Source organism: Fukomys damarensis, unplaced genomic scaffold (assembly GCF_012274545.1).
Source record: "Fukomys damarensis isolate Sample0158 unplaced genomic scaffold, DMR_v1.0_HiC HiC_scaffold_39, whole genome shotgun sequence".
NCBI classification, from domain to species: Eukaryota; Metazoa; Chordata; class Mammalia; order Rodentia; family Bathyergidae; genus Fukomys; species Fukomys damarensis.
The window spans coordinates 54174485-54199665 of NW_022900951.1; the positions used below are offsets into that span (position 1 = coordinate 54174485).

A 25181-nucleotide genomic window follows, 5' to 3' on the forward strand; every position below is an offset into this window, starting at 1 on the left:
GTCTGCGGCGGCATCCCAGAGCCCACGGGGCTGGATGCAGCTTGCACCAAATTGGAATCTTTGCAGAGACTTTTTGAACCGACCACCCCGGCCCCCCCTCTGCGGCCCCCTGACTTCCCTTCCCCTGCCCTGGCCGAGTTTCCCTCTGCCAAAAAAAACTTGCTCAAAGGCCACTTTCGGAACTTCACTCTCTCCTTTTGCGACACCTACACGGTCTGGGACTTGCTGCTGGGCATGGACCGCCCTGACAGCCTGGACTGCAGTCTGGACACCCTGCTGGGGGACCTGCTGGCCGTGGTGGCCAGCCCTGGCTCTGGGGCCTGGGAGGCATGTAGCAACTGTATTGAGGCATACCAGCGACTGGACCGACATGCTCAGGAAAAATATGACGAGTTCGACCTCGTGCTGCATAAATACTTGCAGGCAGAAGAGTACTCAATCCGGTCCTGCACGAAAGGGTGTAAGGTAAGAACTAGCGTCCGCGGCCACTAGGGCTGCCTGGGCATTTGCAGAAGAAGCAGTGGGACCAGGAGGAAAAAAAGATCTTCTCTACCCACCCCACCATTTCCCAGACACTGCGACTATCATCCTGGGCCCCTCCTTAGAGAAGGGGCCTCAGGGATTCAGGTCAGGTAATCGCTGGCCAACTTCTCTCAATTTCAGATTTGGACATTTTAGGGCTGGGGCTTCCTGGAGCCCTGCCCCCACATCCCCATATGAGAGAGGAGTCATGGGGCCCTGGGCAGGCAAAGGGTTGGAAGGAGAGGTTGTGCTCCCCTAGCCACGATGCTCAGCCAGCCATGCCACTCTCTGCGTGGATCAGAATCAGATGTCCTGGGACTGGCTGGTGCAAGGGGGGAGGCCAAAAGCCAAGAGCAATAATGGCTCACTCTTTACCTACTACCAATGGCAAGAAAAGACACACTCTTGGCAGTATGACATACCACACTATTTACCTTATATGCCCTGATGTGGCTGCCCAGAGCCAAGGCAGATGGAGACCAAGGGTGCCTCTTTTCTCCAAAGAGGGGCACCTGCACGCTTGTGTCCCCTGACAAAAGAAGGAGCTGGGAACTGGGCACACCAGCTTGTGGAAGGGCCACTGAAGGGTTGGTGCATTACTAAACTCCCAGTGCCTTCCCAGCATCCCAGGGTGGTGGTGGAAGGAAAGCTGCTTCTGCTAGGGACAGGGATCCTGAGGAGAGGAGAGGACAGGACAGGAGGGGAAGCCACAGAAGAGGCCTGCCTAGGGAAGAGCTGAGTATTGAGAAACTTCCTGACCCTCAGTAGGGTTGTTCTAGACAGTAGGTGGGTGGGAACTGTAAATCTCTGGTACCTGATGCCCCCACTCTGTTCTCCTGGCATGAGCAAGTGGCCTGCCTTTCAAAGGAAAGATAGCAGCAAGGTCAAAAAGAGACCAGGAGGAGACCAGGTAGTTGCACATTTTCAAACTGAGGGCTGAGAGCTGGAGAAGGAGACAGTTGCCTCCTAGTCTAGCTCATCTCCCTCCAAGGCTTTGGGGAAGAGCAGAAAGTGTCACCCTTTCATCCAGAGTGGTCCCATGGACTCGCGCAAGGTTTCAGTGCTCTTAGTGGGCTCCATAGGGATTTGAAGCAGAAGGTTGGGGATAAAAGGGGTAGCTCCTGGCTTCTGACTTCACTTTCTCCTTCTCCCTTTTCCTGTTCTCGTAACCTAGCAGTCTCCTCCCGCCTCCCTCAGCCTCAGCTGACTCACTGCCTCACTCACACTACCAAATGAGATATTCCACTTCTTAAAGGTGTATAGATGGATAGACACACACACACACACACACACACACAGCCATACACCTCACCACTACCCCAGGGCAAAGTCAAACAGTGATGGAGAGGTCATCACACCCACAAATGGTGCCATAGAAGCATACACTGTCACACACACCTGCGTGCATGCACACACACACACACACACACACACACACACACGTCTCTCCACATTGTCAGAGACATACTGTCACATGAAGAAGGACAATGTCTGCCATAAACACATACACTCAGGGAGCAGTGGGGTGGAATAAAGGATGCCTGTCTTTTTGTGGCTTTCCCTCCAATCCCATATCTCCAAACTTTTTGTTTTTTTCTCAATTACCAGTATGAATGAGAGCCTTGCCACAACTTTCCTGTGAGTTTTTTTTTTTAATGTTATAGTCACCTGAAAACTCCATTTGGCCCTGTAGTAAGTAATAATTCTGCACACTGATTATTTTACCCAGCGATTTGATGTAGAGGAAAACAATTGATCTCCCTGATTCAGGGGACCTTATCAACTTCAACAGTTTGTTAGCAGTGTGACCTTGGGCAAGTCATTTCACTTCTCTGAGCTTTCTTTTGCTCATTTGTAAAACAACACTAATAATCTTTATTCTGCACACATCCTGGGTCTTTTGTGAGACAAGTGGGAAGATAATATTCTATAATGAGAATTCAATATCTGACTTTTTAGGGTTTTCAAGTCCTTTCACATGTGTTAGAGGTTCACAACCACTCCAAGAGTTTGGTAATACTAGAACCTTTATGCCCATTGTACAAATTAGGAAATTGAGGTGCAGAGAGATCAAGCAGTTTGCCCTAAATTTGCTCAGCCATAAGCAGCAATATCAGGACTCCAACCTGCATGTTCCAGTTCTAAGCTCCTACTTTTGCCCTGGGTTCCCATCAGGTTCCACATGCCCCCCACCTCCTTGTCTTCTTGTCTCTTTCTCCTCCAAGCAAGCGAACTCCTCTTGCTCTCTTGCTGCCTGCTATGCTATCAAAGGGCAGTGTCAGCTCCACAGTTCCATTCCTGTCTTTCCCACCTCTTCTAAAACTCTCTCCCTCACCTGAGGCCAGGATCCATAGGGTTCTCAAATCCAGCTGTATTATCAGTACTAAGGGGAAGGACAGCCCTGTTCCTTTCCTTCCTACACCTTCCTCCCCTCATCCCCTCCATCCGTCTCCTACTCGGGCTTTCTTTCTAATCCTGAGCTTGCTCCTGGGCCCCAAGCCTCTGGTCCAGCCTGTACCTTAAGTGGGATCCCTTCAGCATGACACCCACTACTACAGAGCTTCTCCTGAGTGCAAAGCCCGTGGCCCCAGGCCACGATGAGGAGACTTCCTCTACTTCTGGAAACCAAACCTGGAGCCTTGGTTCCAGGGCCAAGTGAGCCCCTATCCCCAAGGCCCTTGTTCTGAGTGCCTTAGATCCTTAACGAGTAGCCCCAGAAACTCAGTTCTGTCCTTCTTCGATTTCTGCCTGTTTGGGGCCATGCAGAGCCCCACAAATTATACCTGTCCTCACTGCTGCCTGTGACAACTCCCAATTTAGTACCAACTGCAACATTTCCTGAAAGTGCGACTTACTTTCTTGCACAGCAAGGCAATGTTAACCCAGGAAGACCGATGCCCATCCCCACCTTGGTTTCTCCCAACTCCTGGGCTCATGTCCCACCCTTCTCATCTCTCATGCACACCCAAGGCCTAATCCTCTCTAGGCTCTGTCTGCTTACCCCATGCCACCTCACCCCACGTCCAGCCCTTCATCCTTCTAATCCTGCCACGCCCATGCCTGGTTCTAATTGCCTCTTCATTAACTCTGCCTCTTTCTGCTCTCAATTCTGGACATTAGACCAGGGAAGTGGTGGAGGTAGAAGCCCCTTCTTTCATTGTTCTTCATTCAGGAGAAGGCTAAGGGCCCAAAGGGATGAGGACAGTTTCAGCCATCAGTTCACATTGGTCAAGATTAGAGCCAATGAAGGGTGTCAGAGTTCTGCTCTATCCTGGACTGACCCAAATTCACCTGACAGACTTCGTGTTTGGTTCTGGGTCTCACACTGACGAGGTTAAGGAGGAGGAGGCTGACATTCAAGTTCCCCTGGAGAGAGTTGAAGCTGGAGGAGACTCAGAAGAATATGGTCTTGGACTTCACATATCAGAAGAGTTGTGCTGGTATGAAATAAGCATATCTTGTCAGCCCCAGAGGGACTTGGTAGTTAGAAGTCCTGGGTTCAAATCTTGATTTTTATCAATTACCTGTGTGACCTTGAACTCGGGACTTCAACTCTTTGAGCCTCATTTTTCTCATCTGTAAATGGAGCTAATTCATCAGCACAGCCCTATGAGGTTATTGTTAATGAGAGGACTGTAGAGGATCTAGGCCTAGCCCATCAGTCACTCACTCCAGTTTTTTCCCTCCAAAGAAGGAACAGACTGCCTTAAGATAAGGTAAGCTCCTACTTCCAAGAAATGTTTGGCCTGATTCAAGTGGAACCCTGGGCAGAAATGCCACGGAAGTGACTAGGACCAGATTTGGGGGAGAATTCAAACAGGTGACCTCTGAGGGCTATTTCAGACTAGAGTTTAGGCCCACGGGCAGAGCCTGTTCCCTGAACATCAGCATTGGATGGGGAGGGCTGGGGGAGGAGGCTGAGCCTAACACCTACACATGGGAGAGGGTGGGGGGCTGCCAGTGCCTCGCCTTCTGCCCATATCCGCTAGGGCCCTGCTTTTCCTCCACTCCGCCTGGCAGCTGTTTCTGTCTCACTGCCTTCCTCTCTCCTCCCACCTGCCACAGCTTTCCTGCCAAGCAGGACTCCCAAGCTAATGCCGGGTATGAAGGGTTTTAAGAGCAGGGAGCTTGGGACACTGAGCAAAGAGCCGGAGCTTCAAGTTGGCCAGGGGTCCCTGTTGTCACTCAGGCTAACAGGCAGGGAGCCTTGCCCCAGTGGCATGCTCCCTGACCCAAGACCCTTGCAGCTGGCCCCTGCTTAGCGTTGGAGGAAGGCCAAGCAGTCAATAAGCAGCCCCTGGGAAGCATGGCAAAGCCAGCCTTAGGGGAGAGGCCTCCAGATCCACAGAGCTCATCTCTTCATCACCAAGGAATATGGGGATGGCGTTCTGGGAAGGGGCAGGAACTGGGAATCCTGGAGCAGGAACAGTGAAGAGGCATTATTTATGGCTAGGGCAAGGACATAGTGGGATAAGGCTGGGAATGGGAAAGCTGGTCTCAAGCTGAAACACATCTCTGCAGACCCCTCATCCCATCCCCTCCCACTCTTACCCCAAGCCCACGTTCCTGCCACATTTTAGCCTGTAACCTATCACTTCTATCTACATACCAGTAACCGGCACAATGTACCCAGTCTTTGATTTATCATCCTCGACCAGTGTGATTTAGAGCTTTCAATGATGACAAACAGCCAGCTGTGGCAGGTGTGCCATAGGTTCACCACCACTGCCCTAGACCCCTTCCCAAACCACACCACACATCTCATTCACTAACCTTTATCTGTATCCCTGCACTCCTCTGCTCCTTCCAAAATTTACCTCCACCCCTCCCCACCCTGATCCTTTATCCCACTCTCACTCTGCTCCTCTCTGCTAATTAGCTCCTTTCATCCCACTCCCCAGTCCCATCTCCCACCTTACACCCCTCCCAACCTTTACCCCAAGTCCCACACCCTCTCTGGCTTCCCTGCCTCATCCCCTTGGCACTTACACCTCCATGGCTCTTACCACCCCCGTGCCCCCTCACTCCTCACATCCTTCACACTCCACTCACACTCCACCTCCCTCATCCCCATTCATCCTGCCCCCTTTCTTCTTCTGCTCCTCTCATCTGCCCCTTCTCCCCCTCCCACTCTGCACTCCCTCTCTGCTCTCTCTCTACCTCCCTTCTCTCCTCTCCAACCAGGATGGACATGTGCATGTGTGCATGCATATATACTCTGTGGACACTTGGGCACACATTCACACAGGCAAACATATCCCCCAATCTTCATAGTTACTTCCCATCTTTCCCAAAAGCTGGTGGCTGACTACTATAGTCACCATAGCAACAGGAACCTCCTGGAAGGATATACTGGTATCTCTTGAAGTTGGGATGAGGGGGATATAAGAGAAGGAAGGAAGCCCACCCAATGTCATGGTCATTCTGGAAGTCTGCTGAACAGGATAGAGGTGGAGATGAGGAAAGGGAAGACAGTTTGTGAGGCCAAGATGAAAGGAGGTTTAGGGATATCAAAAAATGAAAGGATGCTTCTAAATCATGTGGGTATATGTCGGTCCCCTCCCAGACATCAGTAACTCAGGAAAAGGGTTCACTCACTCTGTTGTGTGCTGGGAGGGATGAAGGCCAACATCTTAGACTCAGGGGTGGCAAGTTTGATCTAGAAAAACTTCTCCCGGGGGGCAGTTCTTTTGTTCTTCCCACCCTCCAAAGCTGTTTATCTGCCATGTGCTTATGCAGATTGGGCATCTAACCTGTCCTCCCATCTCCTCTCTGCCACATGTGAACTCCAACTGCAGGTGTCTGCTGATGCCAGGATCAGTCTCTGCTTCTGGGGAATTTGGTCACATCTGGAACCTCAGAAGCACCATCTCCAATGTAGGCCTCATAGGTCTCTGGGGAATGTGTATGTTTGCATTCTGATGGTTACAGGTGTGTAGAGCAGAGTGGGCACCAGGCACCAGGGATGCTGTCCCTGGCATAAGCAGGGATCCAGGAAACCCTAAGTTTCTGAGACTTTGAACCATGTAGGTACTTAGAGGGGAGAGCAAGGGCACCAGGTAAGCTGGTTCTGGGGAAGAAAGGAGTTATTATGGAGTAACAGATTCTCAGGACCAAAGCTCCTACTGGAACAGATTCTGGAGAAAGGAGTTAGAACCCAAGCCACAGGTCTTTGGGCCAGAAGATGAAGCCAACTGGCTCCAAAGAAGAAAGTGATAAGAAAGTGAGAGAGAAAAAGAAAAGTGCAAACTTTTTTGAGTGCCGAGGAGATTCCCAGGGCTTTATATATGTGTGTGTGTGTGTGTGTGTGTGAACTCAATTAACACTGACAATTATCCTAGCAGGCAGGAACTACCATTATTCCCATTTTACAAATGAGAAACTGAGGCTCAGGAATGACCTACCCAAGCTATATTAGCTAAAAGGCAGGAGAGCTGGGATACAAACCATGGTCTGTCTGTTCTTTCCCCCAGTGCACAGATGTATAAAGAAGATGTTAATAACCTCCTCCAGCTGTCACAGGCAATGTCCAGATGACCAGGGATAGGCTGCAGTGAGAAGTTTGGATGACTAGAGAGGAGGCTCAGCAAAACCTGCTGGTAGCTTAGGAAACTTCCTGGAGTAGCTCAAATCCAGAAGGAGGACCCACTAACATCCCTCTTGTTTAGTATGTCAGTCTCTTGTCCTGGAGACCCAGTGATAATCATTGGTATCCTCCTGGGAAAGTGACAGGAGTGTAGGCGTCAGTAAGGGGAGTATTTGGTTTTTCTGAAGAGGAGAAGGGAGGATCTGCCCTCTTCTCACCTGGAGAAAAGGTATCTCTCTTATATTTTCAACCTTAGGTGGCTGAAAGGATCAACCAGGGAGCGAAGGAAGAAAGTGCCCTAAACAGGCCTGAGTCCCACCCAGCAAGAGGGGAAAACAAATGCAGTGAGACCTTATTACCTCAGAGCCTGCTGAGTCCTGACCCTGGAATTTGAATACTCATTTCCCTTGCCAGATTTTTAGTGAGCCCTCGCCTTAGAAGCCTAAGCTTTTCTTGGGGGTCAAAGGAAGTGTCAGCCTATCAAGTTCTGAGTGGATAAGGACAGTAGGTGGTGTGACTGTTACTAACGTTTCCTGTCTTATTTGGTTTTAAGCATAGCATGGCTGCCTGGCAGATCTGTACAACAGAACATGTCTGTTTAGTGTTCAACTCTACTAAATCTTCCAACCAAGTTAATCCTTCAAGATTATTATAGACTTAGAATGTTTTAAAAATATCTTTTTTCTCAATTACAGAAAAATGGTCTTTGAGAAATTGTGGAAAGTAGAAGTAATGCAAAAAATTCCCATGGACACTTATTTCTCGTGTTAAAATATACATAACATAAAATTTACCATTTTAAGTGTACAGTGCAGAGGTGCTATCAAGTAAACTTTCTTTTTTTTTTTTTTGGTGTGGGGTATCAAACTCAGGACCCTGTGTTTGCGAGGCAGGCAGCGGAATCACTGAGCTAAATCCCCGACCGTCAAGTACATTTTCAATGTTGTACAACATCAGCACTATTCATTTTTGTGGGGGTACTGGGGCTCAAACTCAGGACCTTGCACTTGCGAGGTTGGCGGCTGAACTATTGAGCTAAATCTCTGGCCCAACCACTATCCATTTCTAAAATGATTTTAACCTCCCAGACAGAAACTCTCTACCCATTAAAAAATAACTCCCCATGCTTTCCTCTCCTTAGTCTCTCATAACCACTAATCCACTTTCGTCTCTGTGACTGTTCTGGATACCACATATAAGTGGAGTCATACATTATCTTTTTTTTAGTCTGGCTTATTTACTGTGATTTTTAAGGTTCATTCGTGTTATATCAGTACTTCATTCCCTTTTATGATTGACTAATATTCCATTAGATGCATATATCATATTTTGCTTATCCATTCATTTATTGGTGAACTCTTTGACTATTGTGAATAGTGTTTCTATGAATACTGATATGCAAGGACTTGTTTGAGTCCCTGCTTTTAATTCTTTTGGGCATACTCAGGAGTGGAATTGCTGGATCATGTAATTCTATGTCTAACTTTTTGAGAAACTGTCATCCTTTTTTTCATAATTGCTGCACCTTATCATACCACTGTGCATACATACCAACAATACACAGGGGTTCCAATCTCTCCACATCTTTGCCAGCACTTTTTATTTTCTGGATTTTTAAAATAGCCATCCTCATATAACTATATTTTTGCATGGTTGATACAATTTTTTTTAAACTCTACTCTCTTTTTCTCAATACTGAGGATTGAACTCACTGCCTTCACACTGAGCTGTATCCCCAGTCCTTTTTAGTTTTCATTTTAAGACAGGGTCTTGCTAAGTTGGTAAGTTGCCTGGGCTGGGCTCTAACGTATTATTCTCCTGCCTCAGCCTCACAGTGTGGTGGGATCACAGGTGTGTGCCACCATGCCCATCTTCTGATCTTTTTAACCTACTGGTATACTGAACACCTTCCTATGTAATTTAATAATAGTCATAAACATCATTCATCTATCTTTCTTTCTTTCTTTCTTTTTTTTTTTTTTTTTGTACCAGGGATTGAACTCCAGTCCTTGCGCTTGCAAGGCAGGCCGTGGTACCACTGAGCTAAATCCCCAGTCTTTACAAACATCATTCTTGATGAGTGTACAATATTCTGTCACGTGACTATAACATAATTTATTTAACCTGCCCCCTACTGTTAGATATTTGCATTATTTCCAACATTTTACTATTGTAGGTAGTGCTATAAAGAATTAATATCTCTGTTCATAAAGTTGTATCAGATCAGTGATTCTTTTGTACTAATTCTGTATCAATCATTTTTTTTCTTATTTTCCTACTTTGCTGAGTTCCTCAAATCACAAAATAATGCATGGTTATATATCAAATCTAACAATACAGAGGTTTATAAAGGAAACATTACTTATCCTATTTACTCCCATCAGTCCCATTTCCCTGAGGTTACTCATGTTAACAATTTTATGAGTATTCTCTAGGCTTACATAAACATCTACACACAAAATGACTTTTTCTTTCCTTTGTTTTGCATACCAATGGGAACACAAACATTAATTCTGCAGAATGAAATTTGGGAACTAGACTTATAGAATCAGAGTATTACTGCTTTTAATTAATGCTTTTTACTAAATTTCAGATTAATCAAATTTATACTCAACAAAAATGTGAGGTTAATTTACTTGAAAAACGGGATAGCATTGGCTTTTCATTTGCATTTCTTGGGTCAGACATTTGTTTTTCTTACTTATAGATCATTTTATTGGCTGTTTGTGAATTGTTTGTTCGTGTCTTATGTTTTTCTTATTGATCTGTATATACAGTGGAGCCTTGAAATTCATGGGGGTTACATTCCCAGAGCACTCACAAATTTCACATATGGTCAGAAAAATGCCTGTTTTTATAGTTTAAACCCTAAATTGCTATGTCTCCCACAGTTATATAATTTAATTTAATAAAACACTGTATTAACAAAGCCTTAGAAAGTGCAGGGTGTTTTGGCAGCATCTTAGGAATCTTAGGGGTAAGAAGAACAATACCCAGTACCTTGAAGTAGCTATACGCAGCACAGCAACCTGTTATGATGTGGGCATGCTGGTGCATCTGCCTGAGATGGGTTACAGGGCAGCAGCCCATCGGCAGCAAGGAGGAACTGAATAATGCCCTCGGATTGGTTACTTGCAAACCTCCATAAAAACAATTGCAGAGGCTCTTTGTTGTCTCTGTTAAATTTTGAGGATTTCTGTGAACAATTATTAGCTAAGTTCTAAGGAAAAATCTTTGAATGACCGAGGCCGAGAACTCTGAACTGTGACTTCGCAGGGGTATACTGTACTCTCTTAAGTGTATTAATGATATTAACCTTTTTCTGATCACATTTGTGGCGGATTTTTAAAATTTGCTATTTGCATCTTAGAGCTGAAAGTAAAAAAATGAAAAGGAAGGAAGCCATCCCAAGCATTTCACATCCTTTATCTTATTTAATTCTTATGCCTGCCTTGTGAAGCATATAGAAATCATCCCCATTTTGTAGTGGAGAAGACAGGTTCAGAGAGGGCATATAACTAGCTCAGAGTCAACCAGCTAATGAGAATTGCAGCTGAGATTGGCATCCAGGTCAAATCCAGGGATTCATATGCCAGCAGACAACGGTATAGTACTACCGAGACTGTGCTGGTGCCCATACTTACAGGTAAAGTTTTGTGCTAGTTGCTTTACAGACATCATTTACAGAAAAGTAAGAGTAGTTCCTCTTATCTCCACTTTGCAGATGAGGAAAGTATGGATCAGGAAAACCGATAACTTACCTGAGGTTTTGTAATTAGTAAGAACACAACTAGAGTTTGACTGCATGGCTGTTTAAAACTTTTAACCCTGGGGCCGGGGATTTAGCTCAGTGGCACCGTGCCTGCCTTGCAAGTGCCAGGTCCTCAGTTCAATCCCCGGCACCAAAAAATAAATAAATAAATAAATAAATAAAATTTAACCCTGTCTTCCTGCTATTCAGTGACCATCTTCTTGTATCCAAATTGAGGCCTGGAGAGCGAAGTACTTTACCCATAGTCACATAGCAAATTAGTGGCTTCCTTACTGGTGACTTGTCTCAGTTCATACAACTTGGTGGCAGAGTGAGAATCAGAAACTAACTCCATCTGACTGGAGCAAAAGCTTTTTGATAAGGAGCATCTGTGGGGTAAGCATTGCAAAAGAGGCAATCAGGTAGGGTATGCGGCTGCCTTGAGGACTTTTCCAAAGTAATAGACTATGGCATGGGAGTCTTCAGAGCAAGCCTATTTCAGAAGCCCCCAGATAGTAGTACCATACTTGGAATATAACTCATGTCCCAGGACTAGAAACTCTTGCTACTGGAGGCACATTCCCCACCTACACCAATTGCCAAATATTAGAGCCTTGAGCTCTGGTCAAGAAGCTTGTAAATGTGGAAGAAGCAAAGCCCCACCCCCACTTTGTGTGTGTGTGTGTGTGTGTGTGGTGTGTTTAGAGGAAAGGAAGAAATCCATGCTTTGATGGAGGAATGGAAATGATCATGTACAGTTCCAAATGATCTTCCTCCCACACCAACTTAGAAAGAAAACCTTAGTCGTGGAGAATGGGCTGAACAGCTTGCTTTTAGAAAATCAGCCCCCTTCATCCCTTCATCCAAGCCTAGAAATCCCTCCGCAGCTTGACCTGGAATTTCATCAAAAAGAAATTTATTTGAATAATATGCTTCAATGGTACTATTGAATTGAAGGGACCATCACAAGGGCAGTGTAGTATATTAGAAATTGGGTACCAAAGTCCAAGTAAACTTGGCTTCAAATTCGAGTTTGAAATCTATCTTCTCAGTAGAATAGTTGTTGAGATGTTAAATGCATTACTCTTTTTTTTTTTTTTTTTTTTTTTTTTTTGGTACCGGGGATCGAACTCAGGTCCTGCAAGGCAGGCTGTGGCGAAACCACTGAGCTAAATCCCTGGCCCAGAATGCATTCCTTAATCTCTCTAGTAACCTCACTTTCTGCACCTTCAAAACTATGAAATAGGGTAATTATGAGGCATGAATTACACAAATCACATTAATCTCCTATGATCACAGTACCTGTGAGAGCGCTCAAAAAATAATAAGCACTGTTATTATAATTATTATTACAGCCTATGAGCATTGGGAAAGTTATTTAAACTCTTTGGCCCTCCCTATTCTTACCTGTAAAATTCTGCCTCTATCTCAGGAGGTGCTTGTGAGAATTCAATGAATTAATAAATATCAAGGTCAGGTGCTTGAATAAAGCCTAGCTTATAGTAAGCACTTAATAAATGGTAGCTATTATTCTCATCTTAATTAGATGTGTTCAATCCAAATGATCACTCAATACCCAATTGAAGTTCACAACACTGAGGTGTGCTGCTTAGGGGTAGGGAAAGGTGATTTGAAAACAGGAGGTGTGAGGTGGGGGTGGAGGATTAGCAACCAGAAGACATCTGAGGAGATTTTAGTGATTGAGTGCACAGACATGCTTAGATGGGAGAAGGAAGAGGCAGAGAGGAATGTAGAAGGGCCTCAGAGTCCTTGATTCATCTCATAACCAGGGACCAAGTACAATTGTCCATCACCTTTGACTAGGTTTCTGTTCTCCCCAGTCTGTCATCAACCTAGCAAAGTACACATTTGGGAAAGAAGGAGAGGCAGGAGTGGTGATCCCTGCATAAGGCTGGAGATGGCTTCCTAGGCAGTCAGGTGTGCCTGGGAATAAGGAGTGTGTGTGACAAGTTATGGTTGTTACTATCAACTAACACTGTTCCTGTGGTGACTTGCACAACCATTGTGCACAGAAGCTCCCAAAGCTGCCCTTCTCTCCTCTTAGTTCTTTCTGGGTATGGAACCCCTCATTAGCTGTGTCTGTCTTTTAAGTTCACTTGACCCAAGCCCAGGGCCCATGCAGTGGTGATAGGGTACATGATCCAGCATATAGCAGGGCAGAGTGGGCTATGTCTGGCGAAGTTGGTCATGTCAAGTCTTAGAAAGTTTGCTTTGTTGTATTTGAGGTTCACGGCTACAGATCAGCTTGTCTTAATTTAATTTTCATTTTATTAAAGTAATATATTTGCATAATTTCAAAGCCATGTACATGCACTGTTGAGCCTTACTCTTCATAGTTAAACGTTGAAACTCTCTTTGGCTATGTTTTGCACATTTACATTTCTGAATTTTATGCCAATATTGCTATTTCTTGATTTTTATGTTTTTTAAAAATAAAAATCTCTGTGTGGCTGGTCATGGTAACACACACCTGAATCTCCTACTGAGGAGGCTGAGACAGGAAGATAGAAAAGTTCAAAGCCAGTCTGGGTGACTTAGGGAGACCTAGTCTAGAAATTTTTAGAAAGGGGTGTGTGTCTCAGTGGTAGAGCACTTGCCTAGTATGAGCTAAATCCTGTATTTGATCCCTAGCAAGAAAATTCTGTGTGTGTGTGTGCCCTGTTTCACTCCTGAGGCTTATTCTTCATAAACACTCCAACTGTCTTGGCAGTTCTTCTGTGTAACTTCATATTTCTAAATGGAATGTCAATATACTATTTCTTGACTTTTCTGTTTTAAATATCTATTGACATTTTTATCTGATTAGAGGATTTAACTGGCCCTTCCATACTTGCACACATACTTCTACTCTCCTTATAATACACAAATACATCACTGTTTCTGTTTGTTGTTGTTGTTACAGGGGTCGAGCTTGGGTCCTTGCACTTGTGAGGCAGGTGGTGGAACCACTGAGCTAAATCCCCGGCCCCCTGGCTTTAACAGTATTCCACATTTACATTATTAGGCATATAAATAGTGCTCACAGCTGAGTCATGTAGAAGACTGTGATTACATTTCCTTCCTTGGTCAACTTGTTTCCTTGGAGTTAAGAACTGCCTCTCTTTTTTCTTATTTGTTTAATTTTCTGTGACTTTTTGCTAATATATCCCCAATTTATTCATCAGCTTTGAAATTCCATGAAACTATATTCACAATCCATTATTTTCATTTTTTTCTTGGAGCTTTCCACCTGGCTCCAATCTAGGATAGTTGCTGAAAGCTTTGTTTTCTGGTACTTAGCCAACACCTACATTGTATATACATCCTTTACTTGGATGTCCAACTCCCTGTGAGACCCTGAGAGCATTGCACATAGAAGTAAGATACAGTCCTTGTCCACAGGAAGCCTACAGTCTTATGGCTGTTTAATTTATGAAGATGTCTCACTGAAAACTTGGATTCTGTCCTAGGACTTTGAACTACTGCAACCTATCTCTTTGATCCCACTCTCCAGACAGGCCTTTCCCTCTCCATCTCCAATGAGTTATCAGTAGAGTATGATAATATCCCCCAAAGAGCAAATGTGATCTTAGGCTGCATTAACAGAAATCGTTTCCAGGACAGGAAGGCTGATATTTTAACTTTTTGCTGATAGACCCTATCTTGGGATTGTGTTCAGTTGCAAAGAACAGAGAAAAACAGAGACCTTTCTGAATGTGAATAACCAGATAGAAGAGAAGAATTGGAAAGTAACTATATTCCTTGAAGTAGCTCCTAAAATGAGGATGTTTGGCTGCTTGTAACAGTAGCCTACACATAGCTATCTCCATTTTTCTCCCCTCACATTCTCTCTTCAATTTATGACAGTTTTGATTCTGCCCCTGTTGCTCCACTGAAGCTAATCTCTCCATGACGAGACTACCTCTTCATTCCCCAGTGGGTGCTCATCTATGTAAATCCTATGTGCTGACCTCTCCTTATTCTTTAAAATTCTCTCCTCCCTTAAATTGCAGAATGCCACTTTTTTCTGTTTCTCTTCCAGTTTCTTAAGCCCTGCCTCCATCTTCATTCATTTTCCTTCCTCCACCTACCCTTTAAATTTTAGTGTTTTCTAGGAATCTACTGTTGATCTCTTTCTCTCTCTGTCTACTCTCTCTAGGCAAAGCCATCCACTCCCTTGACTTCCACTATTGCTGTATCAGTCAGGGTGAGTTAAATTATGCTCTAGTAACAAGTAACCACCAAATGATCAGAAGCTTAATGCAACAAATGATTACTACACTTGATCTTAGCCAAAAGGCCGAGAAGCGATAACAAATGATTATTTCTTGCTCGTGATACATGTCCAAAACAGGTCAGCAGGAAGCATCCGTTCATGATAGTCACTAAAATACTTGGGGTAGAAGAGCGTCCCTTTCAACTCTGTTTCCACAGTCAGAAGAAGAGAGAAGAGAATATGTATGGCAAATCATATACCACTTCCTAAAGCTTTTCCTTAGAAGTGACCCTTGTCACTTCAACTCACATTTCATTGGGCTAAGTCACTTGACCATGCCTAATTTGTAAATGTGTGGATAGTATAGTCCTACTATGCTCCTGAGGACTTTAACTCCTGATGACTCTTAAACCTTCATACAGACCTCCCTTCTAAGACTATTATTATGTCCAACTGCCTGCTTGGTATTTCCACTCAACTGACCTACATACACATCAAAGTCAACGTGACCAAAAAAAAAAAAAACAATTCATCTTTTTCATTTTGAAATCTACTCCTCCTCCCATTTTTCCTTCCTTAATAAATGAATCCACTTTCATTGAGCCACCCTAGTTAGAAGCCTGGAGTTATCCTATACCCCTACCTCTCTGCCATTCTCCACATCTATAGGTAATCCTGTTGACTCCATCTGTTCTCACATCTACCCCTTCCTCCCTATCCTTTAATTTTGCTGCTACTGCCTTAAGGTCTTCATTGTCTCTCAGATTGTCAGAACCCAGAGAGTGCTTAGCAGAGATATTGGAATGGCAATTCCAATAGCAAGTAGGGCAGTAGAGTGATAACTCCCACAATCCTTTCCACTCTGGAGCCGCCACAAACTTGCCTCCTAAAATTACCTGATTGACATGGATCATCCAGGTCACCTCAGGATATTCCATACAGTAGGGATACTCTTTCTCCTCTAGGCCACCCTGTGCCCACTCTAGCCCCTGGGATTTGAGCCTCCTAAGAGGCTTACTGGTACAAGGGTCCTCTGGTACTGGAGTGGCTCTAGGTTTTCACCCACTTCTCCAGCTATCTTCTCTACCTTTTCTTTAGGCCGGGCCAAGGCACTTTGACAAGTGATCGCTTATTCTGAGAAGCAGGACAGATGTTGTTTATTTTTATAGACATTTAAGTAAAGCCCTGTCATCCACCTGGACTTGCCATATAATCCTCTAATCCTATTCTGATTCTGCCAATCCCAGTTTGCTACTACTGTCCCCAGGGTTACACCCATATTCTTCCTCTTGTTGGGGAGGGTGACCTTCTGACCCTCTGACCCTCTGACCCTCTGATCCAATTATTTGAATGCTCAGAGTTGGGAATAGAAGCCTTTGGCTCTTTTCAGACTCTGACTTATGCAGTTCCTCACACATTCTTTGTTGTTGCTTTTTGTTTTTGTTTCTCTTTTTCTTTTCTTTTTGAGACAGGGTCTTGCTGTGTGGTTCAGGCTGGCCTGGAACTCACTATGCAGCCCAGGCTGGCCTCAAACTCATGGCAACACTCCTGCCTCAGCCTCCAGAGTGCTGGGATTACAGGCATGCGCCACCACGCCTAGCTTCCTCATACATTGTGTGCTGATGGATGCAGTGCAAGAAGGCATTGGATTAGTAGTTGGGGTGCTTCCCTAGCCAGTAGTTGATTTCTTGCACCTCTTTCACTTAGCTAGAGTAATCCCCTCCGTGGACCTGAGTTTCCCCATGGGTAAAACAAGGGGACTGGGTGGTTTCTCGTGAGCTACAGCACTTTCAGAGGCAATGAATTTCATCCCAAACCCAGCCTACATTTCTGCTTTTCTTCCACAAGCTCTGCAGCTGCAGTTCCTGGCCAATGGCCCCAGGGGTACATTAAGAAGACAAGCAGCCATGAAGAGACTGTCTACAGGGAAGATTTGGATGGGGAAACAGACCCTAGGGAGGGAAGCAGCTTAGAATCCAAGAAGGAAACTGCTTACTTCCTGGCTGGCAAGAACTGAAGCTTTCCTCTCCTGGAGGGTTTTTCAGTCTCAGAACTAAAGAGTTCAGGATGGTCTCTACTTTCCAAACCCTCTGGCTCTGAGTTCTGGCTGAGAGTGTGCATTCAGAAAAAGTCAGATATTTCTTTCCAGAGGATTGTAGGGACTAGACTGCCCTGACAGGGCTGCAAGCCAGGGAGCTAGAGTGTGAGGCTGCCCAGGTCCTCCCACTCCTCCCTAAACTGGCAACTGCAGAGCCCAGGAGGGGTGGAAATCCCTTTTATCTTGCCACTCCTGTTTCAGTGGCTCCTCTGCCCAGCTGGGAGGAGGACTGGAACAGCCTTCCAGCTTCCTTTTTGGGTTAATTGGTGTTACCGCTAGTTATTCACTGCTTCCTTCCCCTCCCTGTTCCCATAGCAACTGGGCTGTAGAAGCCTGAACTTGATTGAGCCCAGTGGTGGCCTGAGGTGGGAAAAGGAGGGCACTGTCAGGAGAAGGCCTCCCACCCTACCAATCCCCCCACTACTACCTCAAGGGTCTAAGATGGTCCAACTCAGAGGACAGGGCATGATGGTGAAGGCTTTTCTACCAGGGCTGGAGTTTGAGAAACTTGAAACCCCAGAGCAGGGCTGCTCCCTTAGTTTAGAATTCAGTCGCTGGTAGGATTGTTCAATAGGAAGAATCGAGAATCTCTTTGCCACTATTTGATATGGCTGTTAGATGAGTCCTTCCCCCTTTTTGGACCCTAGTTTTCCCATTTATAAAATGATAAAGTGGAACTAAACTAGTGGTTCTCAATCCTGTTGGCCTGGGGTGTTTTGCAAAACTATAACTGTGTGGGGTACTTTCAAGGATTCTGACTTTGTTGGTCTGGGGTTGATGTGACCCAGGCAGGGATGTATGTGTGTGCCTATGGTTTTTTGCTTATTTTTCTTTCTTTGTTTTGAAGCAGGATCTCACCATGTAGTTCAGGCTGGCCTTGAACTCCCTATTAGCCCAGGAAGGCCTCGAATTCACAGTGATCCTCCTGCCTCACCCTCCCAAGTGCTGGGATTACAGGCGTGAGCCACTGTGTCCCGCTAGGCAGGAATATTTTTTAAAAGCTCTCTGAGTGGTTGTAATATGCAGCCATAGCTGAGAAACTGGAGAGTGAAAGATCTCCACAAGTCTGCCAGCTGACTTTTTACCTAGCTCTGAGACATTTCCTCTTTTTCCCTGCATGCCAGGTCCAGCAAGCTCCACAGCCCTCCTAATCCTGGCCCTTCCCAGTCCTTGTAGATGAGTCCCCAGCCCCTGTTGGCTCAGGTCACATACTGTTCAGACAGGGGAAGCTATCTAGGTTTGGCTTATGAACAGGGCTGCAGAGTCTTAATGCTATTGCCTAGGTGGTAGTACTGAGAACCAGACCTTTCACCTCAGACAGACCCTGACCACCTCTGAAGCATGTGGGTCAGCAGTGATTCAAGCTGGTGGGCTACAGGGGTAAGGAGTTAGATTACCTCTGAGCCGGTGTAGCTCTTCTTCCTCTAGTCCCCTCATTAGCTCCTTGCCTGTTCCTGCCTCACCACCCACAGGCCTGGTGTCCTCCCCAGGCAATCTGCTCACCCACTTGTTGCCATGGTGACTCTAGCTGGGGGTGTGGGGACTGGGGAGGTCATCTAATTAAGGAGAAGGGCCGCACTCCCACTGACAGGCCACCCCTCTCTCCCACCTCCTTTCTAGGAGCACCTGAGTGGAGTGCCCAGCCTGTTACTGGGCTAATTGCAGTCGTCTAAGGGGAAGGCAGGACCACCAATGGGGCCTCTTTACTTAGGAGCAGGAATATTAAACTGCAAGAGCCCAGGGAGAATCTAAGGGGGGCTTCTGAGCCCCAGGCCCACCAGTGGACAAACGGTGGGGTTGTAGTTCCACAAAGTTCTGGGTCAGAGTGAGGCAGATTCTGGGTCCAGGCTGCAGAGATGGGGCAAAGACTGCAGACACTCATCTTGGCACTGTGGGGCACAAAAATGGAGATGGGGACTCAAGGTGCTAAAGCCTTTCTCTCTTGTGATTTCACTTTCTTTCCTGCCTTGCTTCTATTTCTCCCACCCTCCTTCTGCTCTCTTATCCCTCTTTCTTACCCCTGCTTTCTTACACTTACTTCCATCTTTCTCATCAACCCTTATGCCTTCCTTATCCACCTCCTACCCCAATCTTTTTTACCCCCTCTTTCTTACCTATCCTCTTGGAAGGTCCCTCTTACCTCCATCTTATCCCCTTATATGTCCCCTGTCTCTCTGTGTTAGCTTTCTACGGGACAAGCCACCTGAGATAATCAACTTTTTTTTTTTTTGCTACTGGGGATCGAACTCAGGACCTTGCGCTTTTGAGGAAGGCGCAGTGCTACTGCACTAAATCCCTGGCTCCTGAGATAATCAACTTAGGGTTAGAGATAATCAACTTATAAGGAGGCAAGATTTATTTTGACTTGTGGTTTCAGTCCATGGTCACAGACTAAAAGCAATCTTGCTTTGGCCCTGTTTATGGCAGAGTGTGTCATAGCAGAAATGCATGGTAGAGGGCTAGGGGAGCAGCACTGTGGGAGAGCGCTTGCCTAGCATGCGCAAGGCCCTGGGTAAAATCTCGACACTACAGCCCATAAAAGTACATGGTACAGGAAATGTGTTCACCTCACAGCTTTCAGGAAGCAAAAACAGCAGGGGGGGCAAGGTCACAGTATCCCCTTGAAGGACGTGTCTCGAATGACCTAACTTCTTCCCAGTTGGCCCCACCTCCTAAAGGTTCCACCACTTCCTAGTGACGTCACAGGCCAGGACCAAGCCTTTAACACATGGGCCTTTGGGGGACATTTCAGATCCAAACTATAGCATGCGTTTATCTCTCTACCCTTTTTTATCCTTCTCTCACCTTCACCCCATTCTCTTACCCTTTATCTCCCTTATACCCTCCATCTCTTATTCTGTTTTCTCCTAACCCTGTTTTTTCCCACCCCCAGGATTACTACTGATACCAGCCCTACCCCTCCAAACTGCACTCTGTCTTACCGTCTTATGCACCACTTTTTACCCCTTACCCTGTAGCCACTCTCTCACCCCTTAAGCCCCTCTTACTGCTCTCTTCACCTCTCCAGCCCTCTTACCCTGCCTCTTACCTTCACCTTCCTTTCCTTCCTTTCCATTCCTTTGCATATACCTTTTATCCTAATAATTTCATCTTTAGGAATTTCTATAAAATTGAAGACAACTGTGCAAGAAATATGTATATGAAGATATTCAATGGAGCACTGTTTGTCACGGTGACAATTTGGAAATAAATGTCCTTGAGTAGGAAATTGGTACCTTTTCCATTCCATTTATGTGAACATGTTTCCTGTTCTCTTAGGCCACCATGCGTTCACTCACCTCCAGGCCTTTGCTTAAGCTCTTGCCTCAGCCTTGAAAGCCCTTTTGCCTTATCTCTGCTCACTCTGTTTTTAAAACCCTACTTTGAGTCCAGGAACAGCTATAAACCCCTCACTGAAGCCTTTTCCAGCTTTTCTACTTGCTTTACCCCAACAATCGTCCCTGGTTTGACTTCCCCTATAGTATAGATCAGATGCCACTGATTCAAGTTAAATATGTCTACCCACAAACCTGAAACTTGTATGACAGTAGGCGCCTGCCTGGATTTACTTGTCCTGTTCATTTAGTCAACAGATATTTTTCATGAATATTGCACTCAGTATGCATAAGACAAGCCCATATCTGCCTACATACAATTCACATCTTCGTGGGGTTGACAGAACCCCAAAGCAAGGATGTAATGCTTGTAGTGAAGAAACAAGGAAAAGCAAGAATAAATGAGGGCTACATCCTCTGGTGACAGTAGTCAGGGAATTCCTCTTTGAGTAGGTGACATGGAAACCTCAAAGATGAGAAAAGACCCACATATGCCAAAAGTGGCGAGGTGCATTCCAGGCCAAGAGAACAGCATGTGTTAAGGCCACAAGATGGGAAGAAATAGGATGTCTTGAAGAGAGAAAAAGAAAACCTGTGGAGCATGATGAACTTGAATAGAGAAGTAGAAAATGAGGCTAGAGATCCTGGGATTTAGCTCAGTGGTTCCACCGCCTGCTAAAAAAAAAAAAAAAAAAAAAAAAAAAAAGAAAGAAAAAGAAAATGAGGCTAGAGAGATATAGAAGCAAAATTGTGCAGGGGTTTGAATTATATGCTCAAATGTTAGGGGTTTTAGTCCAATTGCATTGCAGGGTTTAGAAGGTGTGATGCGTAGGGGAAGAACAAAAAGGGAAAAGAAAAAAATGTGAGAGAATGAAAAGATGAAAATAAAGTGTTTGTAGATGGGGAGGGGAGGAGGGGGTGAAGGGAGGGCAGAGGTAAGGGGAAAAAAATGAGAATCAAGACTTGCCATGTAAAGGTACATGATCCCAACAATGAATGTAACTGTACTGTATCCCTAAATGTACCAAGAAACTCAATAAAAAAGAAAAAAAAAAGACAAAGGGAATAGCAATCTGATTGAGGTTTGAGGCCATTCTTACTCCTATGAAGAGAGTGAGTTGCAAAGAGCAAGAGTGGAGGTGAGGAGAACAGAGACCAGACTCATCCAGGTGGAAGATGGTGGCGGTTGCACAAAGGTGTGGCTCTGGAGCCCCCCCCCAGGGGACATTTGAAAATAGCTGTAGCCATTTTTGGCTTCTCATAATAGGGGAAAATGAAGAATGCTACTGGCACTTAGGGTAAAGAACAGGGATTCTGCTTAGTAGCCACATTACTTTTACAGCACAACCCCTATGACAAAGAATTATTTCGCTCAAAATGTTAGCATCATTGCTGTTGAGAACCCTTGGGCTTGGCGATAGCCAGAGTATGGCACAGGGGACCTTTCTAGCTAAGATGCAGTTCCTGGGGGAGAGGGGCTAGATGAAGGGCAGGAAATATGCCCATGAAGGAAAATTTCAAAGTCACGATTCCAAAGGAAATGTCCATGATTTCTGTTGTACATCGAGGCTGAAGCCAACAGGAAAAAGCATGGATTAATTTGAGTTTAAAGGCACACATATGCCTAGGAAAGCAGATAGATTTGTTTTTATTGAAGGTAATCTTTCACATTTGTATTGCCCATTAACATTTAGAAAAATTTTCTTATGTGTCATATTATTTGATCCACATGATACCTTAATGAGGTAGTGGTAGAACAAGGATTATTCTCTCCATGTTTTTCAATTTAGAAACTGAACACCATCAGCCCAGGAAACATTTGCCAAATTGAATGGAACTGAAATTTGCCTCATTAAAAATATGTATAGATAACTTTGAGTCAAGACACCTCTTTGAACTAAGTATAAAATGATAGGGTGAGTAGAATGGTTAGTAAACCTCCTTTCACTCTGACATAGAAGCTGCCAACAAATTCTAAGTCTTGGATGACTAGATTGGCTAACTTGGAGCCCTGGCTATGACACGGGAGATCTTAGGGTAGGATGCAGTGGGCTTGACCAAACATTTCCTCCTCTTCACTGCCAGGGTTCTGCGGTTAGGTTGGCGAGGTCCCCTTCAGAGACCACAAGAATGCCCTTCCCATCCCTGTCCTCTGAGATGAGAAGGGCTGGCACATGGGCTGATGCTGTTTCCTCTCCCCACAGGCTGTCTACAAGGCCTGGCTGTGCTCCGAATACTTCAGCGTGACCCAGCAGGAATGCCAGCGCTGGGTGCCCTGCAAGCAATACTGCCTGGAGGTGCAGACCCGGTGTCCCTTTATCCTCCCTGACAATGAGGAAATGGTGTATGGAGGGCTCCCTGGCTTTATCTGTACAGGTAAAGGCAGGGTACTGGGGAAGAGGGAGGAGGCTGTGGATCCAAGGCAGTCAGTCAGCAGGTCAGCGGGGTGGGAGCAGTGAGGACAACAGCAAAAAGGTCAGTGGCTGGAGGACTGGGCAGCAAGGTCCCCAGGTTGATATGAAGCCAAACATAATAGGAAAAAGGACCAGAATGGCCATCTATACCCAGAATATACACAGCTACAGAGGCATCCCCATAGCTGGGGTCCCCTGGGAGAGAAGGGCTCAGAAAGGGAAGGTGCTAAGGGCCAAGAGCAAAGAAGCCTTAGATAGGGCTGAGCAGTCCCAGCTTTGAAAAATCTCTCCAGGTAAGGCAGAGTCATCAGCCCCCTGAGTACCCCACCACACCTTCCTTATCCATTGGCAGGATTGCTGGATACTTCACCAAAGCGGCCGGAAACCAAGTGCTGTGATGTGCAGTGGGTCTCCTGTGAGTCGGAGAAGAAGAAGTTCAAAGAGTCTGAGGCCCCCAAAACCCACCACCAGCAGTTCCACCATTCCTATTTCCACCACTACCACCAACAGTACCACCACTATCACCCCCGCCATGACCCCCCAGGCCGTGTCAGCCACAAGCCCTCCCTGCTGCCGGTCTCTGGGGGCTCCTGCCTCAGCCCCAGCAGGATCCGGCTCTGTGTCCTTGTCCTCATGATCCTCCATACCGTGGTGTCCTTCTCTAGCAACCAGGGTGGTGGGGGACTGGGGCTGGAGACACTGCCTGCTCTAGAAGAGGGCCTGATGCAGGAAGAGTGACAGCAGGGAGGTAAGACAGACCTCCACCACACACTGATATCAGCTCCAGCTCCCCCTCAGGTTGCGGGGGGGGGTGGGGGGGGGGGGGAGCTCCTCCCATGGGAGGTGAAGGACCAGGTGGGGGGTGGAGGGAAGTGGGGGGCCTCACATCCCCCAACGCACCCCTACCCCAAAAGCAGCTCCAACAGAATGGGCAGAGAGCCCTAGGGAGCTGCAAACTCATTTGAGGGAAAAAGGTAGGAGCAGCAGGTACCCAAACCCAAGCCCCATCTGTGGGACTTAGCAAAAAATGCGGGGAGTGAGGGCTGGAATTGCCCATCCCCGCTGAGGGCCCTAACCCCAGGGTAGGAGGCTGCTCACTCAGCCCCTGGCCCTGCAGGAATGTTGGGGGGTATCGAGGGGAGATGCTCTCCCTCCACCCCTCTGCATTCCTTTTGTTGCCAAGATCCTTAATTCCCTCCAGCCCATATCCCTACAGGCGACGGCAGACAGTGCAATGGCCCTCCTCCTACTTCTGAGCAGCTTGCCCCACATGGGGTTGTCACGGATGACGTGCCAGGCTGGGAGATGAGGTGCACACAGTTGCAGCTAGATGGGAGCCCAGTAAAAAACCTGTGCCCCACCATCCTAGGCACTGAGGGGTAGGAATGGGGTACGGACTAAGTGGGGAAAGAGAAGAAAGAAGGGGAAGGGGGAGAAGAAGACATACGGACAGAGGGCCTAGAGAGATGGCCATTTGGGCCCCTGCCTTCTGGCTTTTGGGGAAGTGAGTGATTAGTGTTGAGGCAGGCTCACGAACTGATCCCCAAGTCAGAGAGAGTTGCAGAAGGAAAGAGCCCTTTGGGGAAAGAGCACAAGAGCTGAGCTGTTGGGCTGAAAAACAGAAGGCTGAGGGCACATGGTTGGACTGCCGCTGTCTGAAGGGCCATATCTTACAGAAGGTGCACATACTTCCAAGGGCCACTCTTGCCCTGAAGATCCTGGCCTTGGGGCCAAAGACCTTTCATTTCTGATCTCTGTGGGGAGGAGGGACTTGAGCCCATGTGGGTCATTCCTGGCCTGGGTCCTCATACTCTTCCACCTTGTCCTAGCCCAGGCCTCCATGAAGGAGAACCTGGTGACATTGCACCAGAGCTCTCCAGAGATGAGCTTCCCCCAGCCCTACCCTGTCCCCATCCCCAGCCTACCAAAGAGTATTCGTCCCTCCACACCCCCCCGACCCCATGGGTTACTATCCTAACCGTGGAACAACCAGATCCTCACCCTGTAGCAGGTCCCCTGCTCCAGTCACCCCTGGCCCCTCCCAGAGAAAATCCAGAGACTGGCAAGCTGGCCTTTTGACTACAGAAAATGGGCTGTTGTCCCTTGGCTGAGACTTGAACTCTTTGGTCGGGCTAGGGGGCTGGATGGGGAAAGAGGCATCAAGTATCCCTTGGGGTCTATTAGCCTTATACTAGTGTCCTGGGAGGGGGAGGCCACATTGCCTAAGACATCTAAAAGCCAACAAAAGCTGACAAGAAA

At 46.3% G+C, this 25181-nt stretch overlaps 1 protein-coding gene and 1 pseudogene across 1 annotated transcript; one reads left to right on the plus strand and one right to left on the minus strand.

Annotated features, from left to right (window-relative positions):
- Positions 1-3: 3 nt before the first annotated feature.
- Positions 4-23732, plus strand: Fam155b (family with sequence similarity 155 member B; the record flags this gene model as incomplete). Its single annotated transcript, XM_010632222.1, has 3 exons — positions 4-465; positions 22713-22884; positions 23275-23732. Coding segments are annotated over 3 exons (1020 nt in total), but the record flags the coding sequence as incomplete, so codon positions are not given.
- On the minus strand, positions 15022-15171 carry LOC117284909 (annotated as a pseudogene).
- Positions 23733-25181: the final 1449 nt, after the last annotated feature.